This window comes from Sciurus vulgaris (genome assembly GCF_902686455.1).
Source record: "Sciurus vulgaris genome assembly, chromosome: 3".
Lineage (NCBI taxonomy): Eukaryota > Metazoa > Chordata > Mammalia > Rodentia > Sciuridae > Sciurus > Sciurus vulgaris.
Window position 1 is genome coordinate 154,431,783 of NC_136463.1, and position 18,422 is coordinate 154,450,204.

Below are 18,422 nucleotides of genomic sequence, written 5' to 3' on the forward strand. Positions count from 1 at the left end.
CCACGGCTCGCTTACCACCTGCTTCTTCCCCATTCCGTCTCCAGCCCTGCCCGCGGCCGCCCGCCCCGGGCGCAGAGCGCCTCTGCCCCTCCAGGCCGCCGGCCGCCTGGCCGCCCGACCTCGCGCAGGCGCAGGGCGTCATCGAGCTGCGCCTCACAGGCCGCTCGGCGACCGTGGCCCCTGAGGAAGATGTGAGGGTCAGGGGGGCGCCGGGACCTGATTTGACCTCTCTAAACCAGCCCTGCGGGAAAAGGGTCTCGGTATCGAGGCCAAAGTGCTCGGAAGCCGAGACTCCAGTGGGGATGGGGCTGCAATCACCGTTTCCCCCATGGTTTGCTAAGTGGTTGCCGTGATTTGTTGGGGGTAGGGAGCAGGAGAGAAGGCCTTGATTAAAAGTCTCTACACGCAGGCAGCGCTGCCTTCTGAGAAGGTAAAAGTCCTCTGGGAGCTGTCTGAACGAGGGTCTTAACTGCGGCACCGCAGCCCGCCCGGGGACGACGAAGCGATGTCGTCATGGCAACGCAAGCTTAGGCGTCAGGAAACTTCCTGTTTGGCCCCAGTCCCGTCCCAGCTTATGAAGGCTCAAGGGTGTCCTGCGCGCACCCACCGAGCAGGGCAGTGCCTCCTGATCCCGGCACGCTGGCGTCGGTCCGGCCCCAGGACAGCTACTGCTTTAGGGCATCCTCCTACCCGCCACCCGAGGGGCTGTTGCGACCCTCGCCGCTCACCGGGTGGCCCTCCTCCAGCCGAGGCCCGGAGTCGGTCCTCATGGTGCTCTCCCCTCGGGCTTCCTTGGCGCAAATGCGGCGGACAGAGCCTCGCTCCCCGCGACGCCGCGGCCTCCAGGACCTGCAGGATGCTGGGGCTTCGTGGCACCGAGAGAGGCCGCCACCCCCGGGCCAGGTTCCCGCCCGCCTCAGCTCTGACAGGCGGCTAGGTTAGGAAGGACGGAATCCGTGCCGGCCTTCCTGTGTGTTAAGGCGGGCAATGCTCCTTTTCTCCAGTTGCTCACCCTCCATCCTACATCTGTGTAAATCAAGTTTGGAGAAACTTTTTCTCAAAGAACCACAACATAAAATCAAATAGGAGCTCATTTAATTTTCTTTGTAATTTTTTTTTTCCTTAGAAATGATTCCTTACACTGGTAACTGTCTCAATGAAGACAGAAAGGAAATCGAGTCACGTGAGGAGAAGCATAGAGGCTAAGCCTTCATTGGGCCTCTACCTGGGAAGGGAGACAGCTCCACAAGAAAGTGTCTGACTGGCTCCCCCGAACAAAAGAAAGGAGCTAGTTTTATTGGCTCTTAACAAGGTGGGCTAGGGTTAGGAATGTTAATTGGCTTTAGGAACACTTCAACCCATAAGGGCACTTTAAGCATCTTTGCCCTGTGATAGGGATGGGTTACCCCAAAGCACCCTGGCTGTAATGGTAGTGGATAAATGAGGCACATTCGTTATCTGAAAATCTGTGAGTGAAGGTGAAATCTTTTAATGACTGTCAGGCTGAGAGCCAAGACTCAGGAATGCTTTTGCACTTTGTCCCTATGATGTCCCATGATTACCTCAGAAAGATAGCAATTTGTTTGCTCCAAGTAAAAAAGAATCAACATATTTTTGAATCATACACTCTGCTTTATAGTTAAGAAAGAGATTAGAGGGATGGTGTACATATGGAGAAAGAAAGTGATGCAGAAGATGAACAGATATAGGGGCAGGGAGAGCAACTGGTAGTCTCAGATCTAGGGGAAGAAAGAAAAACAAGTCTTTGTAATAACACCCTCATCTTGTGGTGTTTTCATATACAGATCTCCAGGACTTGTTCACTGTCCTTTCTAATTTTAGGCATACGTACAGATGTTGACTTTTAGGAAAATTTATGATTGTTACACCTCTGATCAGAAGAATATGTGTTCCTTGTAGTCTGATTCATAAATGACAACGGCATTTCTGTAAGTTTTGATGTTAGATATGAAATGTACATATTAGCCTTTTTTTGCTGATTTGGTCCAGTAGGCACTCTTTGTAAAAAGAAATTTCATAAAATAAGTTTCATGAACTAAAATACAGTTTCTGAAATTAAGTACTGTTTATTTTAATTAGGAAAGCTCTTTTTATCTGAATCATACAAAGACCATATGAAATCTATGAAAGGTTTTCATATTCAGTGACTTAACATAATTCATATTTCTACCACTGTTTCATCTGAGGTAAAGCAAAAAAAGTTGCCTAAAAGCCAAACAGGTAACTCCATGTAACCATACAATAATATATCTAACCATACATTTTTTTCAAATAAGAATAATTAATAAACTATAGCACTTCACAAGTTGCACACATTATAATGGGTCAAATAATGCTGTTTGAGATTGCAACTATAACATCAGATCTCTGTAACAAGGGTACAATATTAAAACTTCAGTTTTAAGCAGGAGACCCAATTAAGACTCAGCATCAGTGGAAATCCATGTTGCTGGTACCCACTGAGGCTCTTCCTGAGCCTTCTGTACTGCCGACAACAACTCGGCACATGAATCTTGCAAGTTGTCATTCACAATCACATGATCAAAAAACTGGCCAAACTGTGTCTCCATTTTTTTGGCTAAATCCTCCATCTCTTGTAGGTCTTCATCCTTCAGGGAAAAAAAATATATTGATGGCACAGACTTAAAGACATAAATAGAACTCATATAGTTTGTTATACTGTCACCTTCAGCTGTGAAGCAATTTATAAAAACAGGTTAAATAAATGTCCTCTATTCTAAATTACAAAACTTACATTTTGACCTTTAGTCTTTCTCAATATCTCATCAGTTTTGCAAATCTTATTAATAGTTTGTAGACAAATTACTCCCTCAATTTTCCATGTAGACTTATTTTGCTCCATTATCTACACATTTAAAGCTCTCAGACCATATACAGCATAAAACCAAAGAAAAATGACCAATTTAAATAAAATTTAAACATAAATTGCAAAGTAACCTTAACCCAATAAGAATGAAATTATTTTGCAGATACAAAATGGCCACTTGCAACATGAGGACCGTCTGATGCAGTTCTGTTGCATTAGGCATACCTAAATTACCTTTTGTTTTATGATGATATGACTAACCTATAATATTGTCTATTTCTTCTGTTGTGAGATGTTCATTCAGAGAAGGTCATTTGGCCTTCATTGGTCAATGCACTAAATTCATTACTGTTGCTTTCTTAGTTGTCCATAACAATTAAAATAGTACAATCTGTTGCCAATGCAGTCTTAAATACATATATAAATGTAGGCATCAAAATATGTGGCAGTATTCCTTTACAAGGTAACCATACTCATCATCCAGAAATAATTTTATTTGTTTAGACTACCAGGAAAATAAGAACACAATTTTTTGGCAGTGTTGGGATAGATTCAAGAGTCTCACATACATGAGAAAAGTGCTCTACCCCGAACTACATCCCCAGCCCTTTTTGAGACAGGATCTCACTAAATTACTCAGGCTGATCTCAAACTTGCCATCCTCCTACCTTAGTCTTGAGTAGCTGGGATTACAGGTGAACACCACCACACCTGGTGAGAGCACAATTTTAAATGCCCAAAAGACTCAGAGAATATATATATATACATGGATTCCAGTGTCCAAAAAGCAAATTGGAGAATCACACTTTCAGAGTCATTGAAAAAATATGGAGATAAAAATACTTAGAAATGAAAGATAACATAAAGATACTTCACGCTTGCTTTGGCAGCACATATACTAAGATTATAATAGTATGGAGATTAACAATGTCCCCATGCAAAGATAACATGGAAATTTGTAAAGCAGTCACATTTTTAATTTCATTTATCAGGAAGAAAAAATTCTGTTTTACAGTGATGTGAATATACTCAATACTACTGAACTGTACACTTAAATGGTTAAGATGGTAGATTTTATATTGTGCTTTTTACTCCCCACCCCCCCACACACACAAATAAGTATAATATCTTGGTCTAGGTGATGGTTATGGGATGCATACACATGTAAAAAATTAATTGAGCTGCATACCTAGGATTTATACACCTCAGCATATCATATGTTGTTACTCAAAACATCTCAAGTGGATTTAAATACAAACACACACATATACACATGCATACATACTTATGTAAATGGAAAAGACCACCTAGAACGAGTTCACTGATTAGCCCGCATGGTTTGGTTTCTCTATTATTGCTATCATCATTAATAAAAGTTTATGTGCGATACCTCATATTACACATGAAATACATTCATTAAAGCATTTTTAAAAAATGAATGTTCAAGTAAAAATAAATGATCTGTTTAAAATATAACTAGGCTTGTACACACCAAATTTCTGTTAGGCTTTGCAACTGTGGCATGAGGGTCCTTTTTTTTTTTTTTTTAGCTAGACCCCAAAAAACAAGAAAAAAAATAAGCATCATAGCATTTATTAACTTTATTTAAATACCTGTAAGCAATGTTTAGTAAAAATAATAAATTATGAGGATACTACTTATTAGAAACCAAAATTGCATTCTTTAATATAGGGATCATGTGGAAGCAATACAGTGATTTTTATTTATTTATTTTTGATCAAACCATTCTGAGGGACTCTTGGAGAGAGAATCAAAGAAGGGATGACCAGGACAATGAGGTCAAAGTTGTCAGTCAGGTCCAATCTGACTTGGATCTCCTGGCCTCATCATCACTGACAGCAATACAGTAATTTTTTTACTTGATCTACCTTGAACTTCATGTCCACAAAGTAGTCAGTGATAATCTTGGCATTTTTCCGAGATTCTTTCATACAACTCAGGCTAGATGGCTTTATAAATATGACATAGGGCTTCAGTTCATGGGTTCGAGCCACCTGAATATCCTACAAAAGAAAAATTAAAAGGACATTTAAAAACCAGAAGTCCTAACTTCCTACAGCCAACAGGAATGCTCTCAAAACTTCTAGGAAGACCAGAAATAAGCTAGAGTACAGTCTCATGAACCCCCAATTCCTCAACTCTAAAAAAGTAATTTTTTTTAATATTTAAGAGGGGGGGAGTTCAAGAATGAAAATTAAGTTCCAATCCTGGTTCTTCCTCTTTCTAGTTATGACTTGTGACTGCAACCTTATTAGCTGATTAAGTTCTATATGGGACAGAATCTTATTGAGAGTAGGATTCTTTACATGATCTCATATGACAAGACAAAGACAGAAACTTAAGATGGATCAGCTCTGTTTCACCTTCACTTTTCTTTCCTTTTGCTATCACCTCACATCAGCTACTGTTGCCATCTTCACCTTGACCACTAGCTTTGACCAATGACAATCTCTCTTCCTTTAATTCTCTTTGGCACACAAAGTACATTTTTAAATGTTTTTATTAGTGCATTAGTTATACCTAATATTGGAGTTCATTTTGACATAATCATATAAGTATGAAGTATAATTTGCTCCACTTCAGTCCCTAGTACTTCCCTTTTCCCTCGTATCCTCCCCACCTCTGTTCCCCTTCCCTTGCTCTTCCTTCTATTTATTTATAGTTTTTTTAATTAGTGCATTATAGATATACATAAAGGTGAAATTCATTGTGGTATGTTCATATCTATATACATAGCATAATTTGGTCAATTTCATTCCACCATTTCTCTCTTTTTCCATTGCTCCTTTCTCCCCCTCAAACTCCTTGCTCTGCTTCTTTGATCTCCCTTCTATTTTCATGGGACTTTCCACACACACACACACACACACACACACACACACACACACACTTTCCCTTTATTTTAGTCTAGCTTCTGCATATGAGAGAAGTCATTCAATCCTTGACTTTCTAAGTATGGCTTATTTCACTTAGCATGATATTCTCCAGTTCCATCCATTCTCCAGCAAATGCCATAATCTCATTCTTTTTTTGAGGGGAGGGGAGTACTGGATATTGAACTCAGGGGCACTTGACCACTGCCCCATTCCCAGACAGGGTCTCACTGAGTTGCTTAGCATCTTGCCATTGCTGAGGCTGGCTTTGAACTGAAGATCCTCCTGCCTCAGCCTCCGGAGCTGCTGGGATTACAGGCATGCATCACTGCACCTGGCTCATGCTTCTTTTATGGGTGAGTAAAACTCTTTTGTGAATATACACCATGTTGTCTTTATCCATTCATCAGTTGATGGACCTCTGGGCTGGTTCCATAATTTGGCTATTGTGAGTTATACTGCTATATACATGGAAACAGCTGTATCACTATTGAATACTGATCTTAGCTCTTCTGGAAAAATACCAAGGAGTAGGATAGCTGTGCCATACAGTGATTCCATTCTTATTTTGAATAGATCTCCATGCTGCTTTGCAAGTGGTTTTACTAATTTGCAGTCCAACCTACAATGTAGGAGTATTGCTTTTCCCTCACATCCTCAACACCATTTATTATGATTTGTATTATCGATGATTGCCATTTTGACTGGAGTCAGATAAAATGCCAATGTAATTTTGATTTGCATTTCCCTGATGGGGATGTCGAACACTTTTTCATATATTTGTTAGCTAATTTGTATTTTTAAATAACTAAAGAAAATGTAAGAATCCTATTCTTCGCATGTTCTTGAACTTACCCTTCGATGTTCACCCCTGCTCCATTCTACATATGTCTCAAACAAGTAGCAAAGACACGACAACCTAGGAACCTCAACTGCTTGTATAAAGCAACACTTACTGCCTCTGCAAGAAGTTATCTTGATGCATTTATGATTGAGGTCAAAGCAAGAAAGATTCTAACTTTTCTTTAAGACCAACCTTTCAGTTCTGTTCTATGTCTGAGAAGCAAGAGTTCTTCCCTAACTGAGAACAAGATGTTAGGAATTGACTTCTTAAATATGAGAAGGGGTCTTATTCTTATAAGGCTAGCAGAATAAAATGTCTCAGCTGTAACCTGAAGCATGAACACAACATGGGTGATATGCACTCATGACTTTGGGAAGATCAGAAAAATTCCCACATAGACCCACCTGAGGCTCTAAGTCCATGACACAGACCTTTCCTTCATCCAGGACAGCATGAACAGCATCCACACTAGTGCCATACAGGTGGCCTTTGTACTCACCATACTCCAGCATCCTGCAGGGGTAGAACAAAGGAAACAAGAACTCCTACAAGTAAAATCATAGTAGTAACATGAAAATAAACTCCAATAAAATTGCAGCTGAGTTTATAATAGCTAGATTGTGGAACCAACCTAGATACCCTTCAACAGATGAATGGATAAAGAAACTGTGCTATATATATATATATACAATGGAATACTATTCAGCCATAAAAAAGAATAATATTATGGCATTTGCAAATAAATGGATGGAATTGGAGAATATCATGCTAAGTGAAATAAGCCAAGCCCCAAAAACCCAAAGGCTGAATGTTTTCCCTGATAAGTAGAGAATGATATATAATGGGGGTTGGGGGGGGTGGAGAGTGAGAGAAGAATGGGGGAACTTTAGAATATGTAGAAGGAAATGAGAGGGAGGGGGTGTGAAAAATAGTGGAATGAGACAGACATCATTACCCTATGTACATGTATGATTACACGAATGGTATGAATCTACATTGTGCACAATCATAGAAACGAAATGATGTACCCCATTTGTGTACAATGAATCAAAATGCAGTCTGTAAAATGTTAAAAGATAAATTAAAATATATAGATTTTGCTAGCACAAAAAAGAATTAGTGGATACTCAACAGGAGAAAATACATTAGGAGACATAGGTTTTAACTATTTCCTCAAATTCTCTAAAGTTTGCAACCCGATTCTGCCCCCTTTCCAAATCCAATGGATTAGTGTATCAATGTACATTTCCTTGCTTAACACTTTAGTCACAAGAGGAATTTTCCCCCAGGAGCTTTAGAAGATGCATTAAAAAATGGAGAATGTCAAACATTTTAAATGTCAAATAACTAGCAGCAAGAATTAGCTTCTGAACCTTACCTGTGACTATACATGAGGTTTTCAAATGTTTCTTTTGACACATAGTGATATTCACGCCCATTCATCTCATAACTCTTTGGGGAACGTGTAGTATCTATCAAAAAGGGGAATGAAAGTTCAAAATCTTCAAAATATTTTGATTTCTTATCAACATGTATTTGGATAAAGAAACTTGATCGAAGCAAATAAGTGAATAATAAACAAACATAAGTAAAATGCAAAAACCAAAAAGAGAAAGGCTGAATTAGTGATATGAAAGAAGTTCTCGTATCGTAAACAATCTATAAACCTTTATTGAGTGTTCAGAGTGTGGAAAAGAATGTATCGGTATTAAACCAAGATAAGGAGGCCCTAACAGAACACCTGCTACAATTCAAATTAGGGGTCTGGGGATGTAGCTCAGTGGTACAGCACTTGCCTAGCCTATGGGAGACCCTGGGTTCAATTCCCAGCATTGGGGGTAGAGGGAAAGTCCCTTAGTCAAAACAAAACAGACAATGATTAATTATTTGTGGACCCTAAGATTCCTATATGCTCCCAGGTAGCAATACCAACAATACCTTTCAATCAGATGGTGCCTTTCCAATTATTTTATTTCATCCCCCACACTCCTAGCTAGATTAAATGTTTTTATCTATATTTTCCTGAAAAATAACTGAAGCTTTTGGAGAGTATTTAGCTTGCTCACATTCATGACACTAATGAAATGTGAAGTTGAAACTAGAACCTAGGTATTCGGCTCCTCCTACACTCATATTTTCTATTCTACCAAGTTGTCTCCAATTTGAAATGGAGAAGGTCCATGTCATGCTGCAGTCTTGCTCAAATGAAATGCATTAGTACCCAGGCCCAGATGATTATTCCTGGATATGACTGAAAGGAAAAGATTGGCCAAGTCTAGATTCAGTCTGATTCTTTGACATGGCTGCTTTAATCATTGACTCTTCAATTTAAATAGTACCTGGAAGAAAATTTTTCTACCAGGAGTTTATCAAATACCTAAAAGTGAGTGTGCTCATCCATTAATTCCACTAATGTGTACTGAGTACCTTCCATGTTCCAAATATCATGTTGGGTTCTTACAAATATTACACAGTTCCAACTCTATATACCACATGCTGCAAATCTAGTTTCTTACTCTTCACTACAAAAATCTTCCCTTATTAGTAAAGAATTTCTATATTTACATTTGACAAAGCTTAAGGATGAAATAGAGCAATACCTGATGATATCAACACATGGAAATGACCAAACAGGAACTGGAAACAGACCCTAAATGATCAAAGAGTTACAGCACTTCAAGGGGTTCAAAAAGTAAATGTCACCTTGGGTCATTTTTGTTTTTTCTTTATTCAAAACTCTAAGATGACTCCTTCTGCTTGCTTCATTTGGACTTATATTTTATAAAGTAGGTTAAAGTCTGTAAATTAGTACATAAGCTGGGGTATCCATTTTAAGTTTAAAAGTGTCAACTTAAAAAGCAAAAATGGGCAATTTTTTTCTCACTTTGAATGATGGCTATCCATGCCCCTTAAAATTCTTTTGTGATCTGTGGGCATTTTGCTTTTATATGGACTATTGAAAAATGGTGATTTCTTTTGTAGTTTTTGTCTTTGAGGTTAATGTCTGTTCTTGCATGTGTAAGCAATATTTCAGAAAACACAACCTATGGAGTGGGATCATAAAGCAACATTGTTGGTCTCTCATTTTCTCTGGGAAGCAAGACCTTCCCGTGCCCGGGAAGAAAATCTAGTAGGTCCTGAGATTTTTCTGATCACTCTTAGGTTTAATTTAAGCAAGTTTTAAAAGTCTACCATCATTCATGCCATAATTACATTTTTCTCATTCAGAATCAATAATTTAAATTCCCTTTCCCTGTAATAATCAAAATTATGAACTATATTTATATTTTTGGTATCTCCTCCCCACATCTGTCTCAAACTTCCTGCACTGGGGGAAGCCTGAAATTAGAGAAGTCAGAGGTCAGGAAAGGGAGTACAATTCCCTTCTCTTTCTTTTCATTACATTTCTATAGCCCCTCCCTCAGTTTTATAACTCTCCAAAGCTAGAGTGCAGGCAGAGGGAGGACAATAGGGCAGAGAAGTTTTGACTTGACTGATACCAAGGCCGACATTGGCTTCCTTTAGACATGCCAGATGTTGAAATCTGACTCTTCCTCTCCTAGATGATGTATTGGGTTATTTTGCAAACCTTCCCACCCTACCATCACTACCAACAACAACTGGGTCTTTCAAACCCGATCTCTATTCCAGCTCATCCTTTGTAATTCTTTCCATATTCCCATGTGTCTGGGATCCACTTTTGGTCTTCTTCTACTGAGGCCTCCTCTTGGGCAGGTGCTAAGATAATCTCAGGCTGACGTTCTCCCATACCATCTACCTAGATCTGGTCTTTGGGAAATATCACAAATCTTTTTGCAGTGACAGACTCTGTCTACACAGATAGTTATTTTTCAAATGCCGCCATTGACCTCTTCCTCTAAGCTCTCGTCCTTTAGACTTTTCAGGAACAATGATGACATCAGTCTTCTGTGTCCCTCCCTCTACCTTCCCTCCATAAAGGGAGCACATATGAAACTCTCTAAATTAGTCTCCCTATGTTCCTTCCTCCTGCTCTCAAGGGAAGGAGAAAGACCACACCCACATGCTCTTTCCATCACTCCCCACCCCTGGCTTGGAAGCCATCCCACAGCATGGCTTTCTCCAATAAAATCTCCTTGAAAATCCCCCATTATCTCCATTCCTGCCCCTTTCATACCTCTTATGTGTGTGCAGGGCTTAAATAATTTCCACATTCCTCACTTAAAAATTTACATCTTAGTGCTTCCATTATAACTTTAACTTCCTTTTATACATAACAGGGACAATGTATTATTATAAACCTTCTATTTTCTTGAAGTCAGGAATTCCAACTCATCTTTATCTTTTATATATTTACAACCAAACTAAATTTCTTAGAGTTATTTTTTTAATTTTTTCATTTATTTTTATTTTTTAAAATTTTTTCTTAGAGTTATTTTAAAGGTGCTTTTGAATAATAAAACAAATAATAATACTTTATCTTTTTAGAATTGAAGTTCTCAAATGTCCTTAAGCTTAGAAAACACACACAACTCTAACTGGATAAAGTAAATATAGAGAAAAGTCTTAAAGATTGCATCTTAGGAGTTGTTGGTGGTGAACAGGTAACTTACGAGAAATAAAGGAGTCCTGGGTAAAAGATAATAAGAGAATACCATTTTTAAAAACACCATGTGTAGTTTAATCATATTTATAATTTATATAAAGTTATATATATAAATATTAATTTTTAGATAAAAAATAAATAAGATAGGCAAGAGCCAAGAACAATGCCAAGAAGATAAGAAGTTCTAAATGAATGCTAGCCTTTACTGCTAAATATTCGTTTTCCTGAGAGGTCATTTATATTATTTTTAAGAAATGGAAAGTCACCTTTTAAAAGCCTATTGAGCTACATGCCAGTAAATCAGTTTTCTTTATTAAAATATAATTAGAAATACTTAGGGACTATCTCTTGTGTCTCATAACAAGCATGATATGACATGGTTAAGTAAGACTGGGCATTTGAAATAAAGTTTTACCAAAACATGAACTGCTAAAACAGAGAAGCTAAACATACGTGGCACAGCACTCTGAAAATGGTTGGGATTGAATTCAATAAGTTGTCTTCTCAGCTCAGTGACTCCAACGCCCGAAGGTCCTAAACACAAAAAGAATCACATACAGCAATCATTAGATGTGCACACATATAATTATGTACTGAAGTCATTATTTCAATCATTTTATTGAAGAAACTTGAGAGCAAATTTTGGTGGGGAAATTATCTAACATCTTTTCTCATGAATTGGTAAGACTCTTGGGATCCTGATGACCTCAGGAGTTACCCATACAGCTTCGACATGCCAAAATGAGGTAAGAAATTGCAAGAGCCTGTTAATCCAGCAAACTTTACCTAAAGTTAGATGCTATGAGAACTTGCTGGTCTCATTTTAGATAATCTAAGACATCCTGCCTTTCCTCTTCAAATGAAATTGCTATCATATCACAGTCAGAAATCAGCCATAGGTTCTGTGACTTAACGAATTCAAGGGCACATTTATGGTGGTTGAATCAGCACCCCTTGTCTAACTGGAGGCAGGACTGATTTCCAGGGTACAGAGGGCCCATGCTTAGGATACCACACTTGCATTAATTCTCTGCTGTTCTACCTTGAAATCCTAATAATTTTTGAACAAAGGACCTTTACGTTTTCATTTTACACTAGTCCTTGCAAAGGACATAACTGGTCATGGCTCTACAACACGTTCTGCTCTGCAGGGGCCTGCCCTGCTCACAGCTGAGCTAACAGAAAATGGCAGTAAGATATAAGCTTCTACTGCATCAGGGACTAACTTTGTAGAGGTCTTGGCTACAAAAACAGAACATTCAAGCTCAATATCTGCCCAGTTCTGTAGCACCAAAATTACAGTGTGGAAGACTTTAGACACTTTTCTGAAAGAGGTGGTGACAAAGTTCTTAGGGAAATCAACTTTGTTTCTTTTCCTAATGCAGACTAATGATCCAGTTTGGGGGCATACCATCTATGCTTATAGAATAATTTCTAAACAGACAAAAAAATCTAGATTATAACCTCATCATAATACAACTTTTTATTACACAAGTTCATATATACATGGCATAATATATTTGTCTATTTTTAAAAAAGCTTGCTACAATAAAGTATTGCTTATAAACACAAATATGAAATAAGTTTTTTTTTTTTCTTTCTCTCCCAGTACTGGGGATTGAACCCTGGAGTGCTCTACCACTCAGCTACTTTCCCAGTCTTTTTTTTTTTTTTTTTAAGATAGGATCTTCCTAAATTTCTGAGTTTGGTCTTGAACTTGCAATCCTCTTGCCTCCACCTCTTGAATCTCTGGAATTACAGGTGTGTGCCACCCACACGCTGATGAAACAGGTTTTTAAAAAAAAATTTTTAAGTATTATATGAAGGTCTATAAGGATTTCTATTTTTACTACTATGCACAATGCAAGAGAATTAAATCTAGAAGGCAGCCTTCCCAAGGACAAGTAGAGGCAGCGCAATACTGAGACGTACCCACGAGCACTATGAGGCGGTGCTTGTCTGTTGGGCGACGCTGGTATCTCACCACCTCCTCATAAGGGGCACCCACTGCGCTGTAGCAGCTGCCAGTGCAGCACACAGTGGCATGCAGCTGGCTCAGGTGAGACTTCCTGCGACAGAGGCGCATGCTGCGGCGGAAACCAGCTGGGGAAGGTGGAAACATAGAGAATATGAGCTCCAGGGCAGGAGAGGTACTTCCTGTTCAATTCTGATGAAGCATGCAATGCATGTGATCCTAAAGTGTTCATTAATATTGCTGTGTCTATCTGAAGTAAGAAAATAAGAAAGAATGTGAAGGGAAAATAGCAGAATGCCCATGTGTTATCTCCAGGTTGCATCCAGCATCCACTATGTGCCAGGCATTGCACTGGGTGCTGGGGATATGGCGGCCACCTAGCCCAAGCCCATCATCTCATGAAACTTACATTAATAGAGAAGGAGACACGAAAATAAATGCTTAGAAAAATGGTAAGTGAACAGAGTGACGGGTGCTCTTTTGGACAGGGAGGTGAGTTCAAGTATCTGAAAAGTTGGCATTGAGCAGCTGTCTGAATGCAGTGAGGGGATCCAGTTAAGGAAGCATCTAGGGGAAGAGCCATCCAGGCTGAAACAACAGAAAATCAAAGGTGCAGAGAAATGACTGCCCTTGGAGCATTTGTGGAAGGGCAAGGACACCTGGATAACTGTGGGGCAGAGAGTAATCTCGGACGTGTAGGAGGAAATGGGGTTGAAGAGGTAGTTAGAGGCAGATCACAGGGCCTCCGTGAACTGTTGGGATGTGGTTCAAGTGTGATGAGAGGTCACAGGATGGTGGAGAGACAGGGTGTGACTTGATTTGATTTCTGTTTCTAGGGGATTCATCTGATTGCTGTGGACAAGATGCAAGCTGTAGAGAGTGAGTTCAGCCTCAGGGAGAGCAGTCAGCAGCTACTGCCCGACTGGGTGAGAGATGACAGTGGCTTGGGCCAGGGTGGACCGGCTTCTGGTTCACATTTTTCAGGTGAAAACACTAGGACTCAGGTTAACTGGGTCGCTCAGGACTGTGTGATCCGTGGCAAAGTTGAACCTCTCATCATGATTTCTGAACTAAGATTCTGCTTTGTCTGCCAATTGAATCAGAGTGCTTTCTGGTATTTTCAGAGCTGTTCCTAACAGGTACAATGAGGAACCATATATGTATGTGTAAATATATACACGTGCTACCATCTGTATTTGTAGCTATACATACCAAAAGTCACGAGCTCGCACCAATGCTTATGAAATGTATCCAAACCACAGGATTTGTTGTAGCCTTCCCCTTATTTGTGACTCCTTTCTCTAGCCAGGAGAACCCTGTTATTCTGATTCCCAATACATCTACTTATTTCATCATCTAAGAACACCTGTACCAGGTGGGGCCAACAGTGGTGGCAGTCTGGCAGAAAGTGTCAGCCCACAAGAGATGAGGTGGGCACCTTAGTAGAGGTTGTGGAGTGTCGGAGGCCACAGAGGACAGCAGCCATCATCGTGTCCTCTGGCACTGACCACCTGCATCAGGCCACCATCATCCCCTGCACAGAGTCCCTCCACCTTGCTCCACTCAGGCTCCTTATTCTCCACCTTTGTGCAGCTTCCTATCCTGCTCTACCTTACCTAAAGGCTCTGGGCTAACAATTCTGGAAATGGTCCAGAAAGGTGGCCCCTTATTTTTTTTAAAGCTCCCCCAATGATTTCAAAGTTCATCCAGGCTTGGGAGCCAACACTGTAGTTTATAAGTAGCTCTGAGTTCTCTCCTGTCTTGTGAAGAGGGAAGCCCAAAGCCCAGAGTTGATCTAAATGAGAGGTGACTGGTCCTTCAGAAAGCTCTTCCAGGTGATAGACATGGTCATAGGAGAGTTTAGTAATTAGAGAATTGGTCTCTAATTTCTAGAAAGATAACTAAGAAAATGAAATGTTTCACAAATAATTGGGAGATACCCAGGGGAAACTAGAAGACTAACAACAAATAATCAATAGAACAGAGCCCCAAGAAAAAAAAATAGACAGATGGAAAATGTGACAAGGAGCAAGTTTGGAAATGTCCACCAGCAAAAGAAGCTTTCAGCAGAGCACCAGGCCCATATGAATATCACTTCAAAATGATTGAGACTCACCTCTTTTTAATCATCACTTACCAATAAAGAACTTTTGATCAGAGCCAACATATTCCTCCTTGTCTGGAACATGGAATGGCAGGAACAGAATATGTGAGGGCAAGAGAAGATTACTCAGAATCAATGCATGAAATCATCTTCAGATTATCAAGTGACAGTGGAGGCACAGCTGACTCGATCCTTGAGTGGTTTTTTTAAGATTGTTCTCAGCAATTTCCATCCTATTACTCTCACTCAACAAACTGTAGAAAAACATTCTTCAGAACTTTTGTATTACACCAAATGTATTTTTATAGTATGAGAACAAAAAAAAATTTTTAGGCTTGTTTAAAGATATAAGAAAAAAAAGATATAAGAAAAGATAATGAATCATAGTAAAAACATAAAAGCTAAGTATTTGCTTTTTTTTTTTTTTTTTTTTGTGATGCTGGGGATTGAACCCAGGGCCTTGTGCATTCGAAGCAGGAACTCTACCAACTGAGCTATATATCTAGCCCCTGAGTATTTATTTTTAAACATCCTAAGAAAACTGATTTTTAAAAAAGAAAGAAACTGGCTTTTGGCTTTAACTTGCTGATGCAGTGTTCTTACAGTTCCTATAATTAATCTCTTTGCTAAATATGAGTTTTTATTTTCCACCTGAAACAATATTCTATATATTCTATATATACTTGCTCTGTGGTGGTCCCTTGTTTTCCAGGAAGCTATAAGACAAAGTGAGAAAAACTGTGCCTGGGACCTGTAGCATATACAACTAGTTCAGAACCCTGTTTCTGCTTCCTCTGAGTCCTTGGACAAATATAAACTCCAGAAAAAAAATGTTCTAAAAATGTTGTTTTCAGGGGCTAGGGTTATGACTCAGTGATAGAGTACTTGCCTAGCATGTCTAAGGCACTGGGTTTGAATCTCAGCATCACATATAAACAAATGAATAAAATAAAGGTCTATCGACATCTAAAAATTTTTTTAAATAAAAAATAAAAATGTTATTTTCAAATCATTTGTACTTAAGTTTCTTGTCATTTATTCAGCTCTGCTTTGGTCATTAAATAATATATAAAAACATTTGTTCATAGGATGCACTGACATATATAGCCCTTTTTCTTAACCTTTATTTAAAATTTTTTAAAATGCATATTTTAAAATACAAAAAAGACACAGCAATATCAGTTCCATCTTCTGATAGGTACATTTTTTACATCAATAAGTTTAAAAGAAAATGTCTACTGAGGGGTAGCTTAATTACCTCCATCATTCTTATTTCTTTATTTACTTATTTGCAATACTTTTTTTACTTATTTGAAATCCCAGGGCCTTTCACGTGTTAGGCAAGCACTCTAATCATCATTCATTTTAAAATTCAGTCTATAAAACTGAGTATCTTATCATTGATTTCACCTTTAACATATCAACTCCTCATTCTAGAAGTTATCCTGTCAATTATTCGCTTTGTGGCAAATGAAAGACTTTAAATATAGTTGTGTTTAAATGAACAATTACCTTCTGAAAGTTCCTCTGGGTATTTGGTCAAGTGAAGAAAGAGACATGAAAAAGTTAAGCCAAGTTAGCTATCAAATGACAGTGAGGCCTTCATGTCACCATTAGCAAGTTTTAACTTGGGTAAGGCCTGGCAAGGCAAATAAACACACAGTTGGGGTCTCAGATACCCTTCTGACCTCCCTCTACCACTGGGGGACAATCATTTTTTCTGAAAATTGCCTATAAGACTCCCCCTGAAGGCTTTTTATCCATGAAGACTCTGGGTTGGTACAAGATGAGGCTTGAAAGAGACAACGCCACATTGAAGGCTATGGATTTGAGACTTCTCTCTCCTCTCCCAGAGGCTGCATTGCTGCACCGTGTGAAAGGGAGGAAGTGGTAGGCAGGAAGTGGAAATGGGGGGGGAGGTGGCAGATGCTGCCCCAGCCTCTGGTCTGACCATCCTTATTACTCAGCTCTTCCTTGGCCTGATATACAGACTTCCATCTCCAACTGGCCCCTTGGAGATAGGGGAATTGAATACGAAGCAGACTGTTTTGGTATCTGGACAGCTTGAAACAGCTATATTTTCTTTCTTTTCTTTTTTTTTTTTTTTTTTTTTTTTTTTTTTTTTTTTTTTTTTTTTTTTTTTTTTTTGTGGCCTTCTTTATCAGGAGTGGCAAATAAATCATAGCTTTGAACTTCATAGCCTTGGTCAGGACAGCTAGACTGCCCTTTTGGGTGTCTTTCAGTAAAATTGTGCAGGAAGACATGCCCACTTGCAGGTGGCCCCTGTTAATGGGGCAGATTCCATGCCTGGTGTGGAATTTATGAGTTCCATAGTTTTAATTCAGATGCCCGGTAGCCTTGGGTAAAACAGAGAGCAGTGCACCTAAGCAGCCCTGAGGCGCCACCTGCCTGGAGGAGGAAGAATTACAGTGCAAGGGATAAGTCCCCAATCGGGCCAGTTCCCCGCAGCCTCCTCACTTCTTATTTACCTTGAAGAACCCCTTCTCACAATAAATTACTTTGTTGTGTTTCACTACAAAGCATTCACAGGTTTTTCCCTTTGTTAGGATCAGACCTATCAGGTCTTTTCTACCCGTAAAGTCCCTGCTTTCAATATGTATTTCTGTGTCCTTTGTTTTATTTCTTGGTACTACTTTTCCAGCCGGCCCACACCTCTGGAGGGTTACTTATTCCCTACCCATTCAGGTCACTGGTGACACTTCTTAATTAAATGAGCCTCCTAAAGAAATTCAAGGACATCACATTATACCTCATGTAGAGATCAAAACTGAAGAAGCTTAACTGCTGCTAAGTGTCTAGGTAACAGAAGTAAGCATGAATACCAAGAGTTATCTACTTGGAAAATATGCCAGTTGGTTGCTAATTGTTCCTTCATTGAGCTCCTAATAGAGCCAGATTCAGCATGCTCTTCAGAGTTCTTTTTCAACTGAGAGGCTTTGAAAGGAAAGCACTGAATGCTTTTCTCTGCAGGGCTGGTCTTAAAGAAGCAGCCACAGGCTGCCCCTAAAGAACAAGATTTCCATAATAACACTGCTAACACTCATGTAGCATTTACTATGTGTGTTTGTTGGGGGTTGGGGGATGACACTATTCTAAGCACTTTACTTATGCAAATATCTAATTATGGCTCCCATGGGGTGTGTGTGTGTGT

The 18,422-nt window shown here is 39.3% G+C and overlaps 2 protein-coding genes across 3 annotated transcripts in view; both read right to left on the minus strand.

Moving 5' to 3' along the window:
- Positions 1-1,486, minus strand: part of TMEM237 (transmembrane protein 237) — a 29,910-nt gene extending 28,424 nt beyond the window's left edge. The window contains exon 1 of the mRNA XM_079130396.1: positions 729-1,486. Within this exon, the coding sequence (XP_078986522.1) occupies positions 729-770 (42 nt within the window). The 5' untranslated portion in view covers positions 771-1,486. The remainder of the gene's footprint in view (positions 1-728) is intronic.
- Positions 1,487-1,628: 142 nt separating this feature from the next.
- Positions 1,629-18,422, minus strand: part of MPP4 (MAGUK p55 scaffold protein 4) — a 44,373-nt gene continuing 27,579 nt past the window's right edge. For both annotated transcript variants that reach the window (XM_079130598.1, XM_079130599.1), the window contains 7 exons: positions 15,284-15,325; positions 13,104-13,274; positions 11,625-11,705; positions 7,965-8,058; positions 6,991-7,099; positions 4,738-4,872; positions 1,629-2,630 (listed from right to left, as the gene is read on the minus strand). In XM_079130598.1, the coding sequence (XP_078986724.1) occupies positions 2,439-2,630; positions 4,738-4,872; positions 6,991-7,099; positions 7,965-8,058; positions 11,625-11,705; positions 13,104-13,274; positions 15,284-15,325 (824 nt within the window). In that variant the 3' untranslated portion in view covers positions 1,629-2,438. The remainder of the gene's footprint in view (positions 2,631-4,737; positions 4,873-6,990; positions 7,100-7,964; positions 8,059-11,624; positions 11,706-13,103; positions 13,275-15,283; positions 15,326-18,422) is intronic.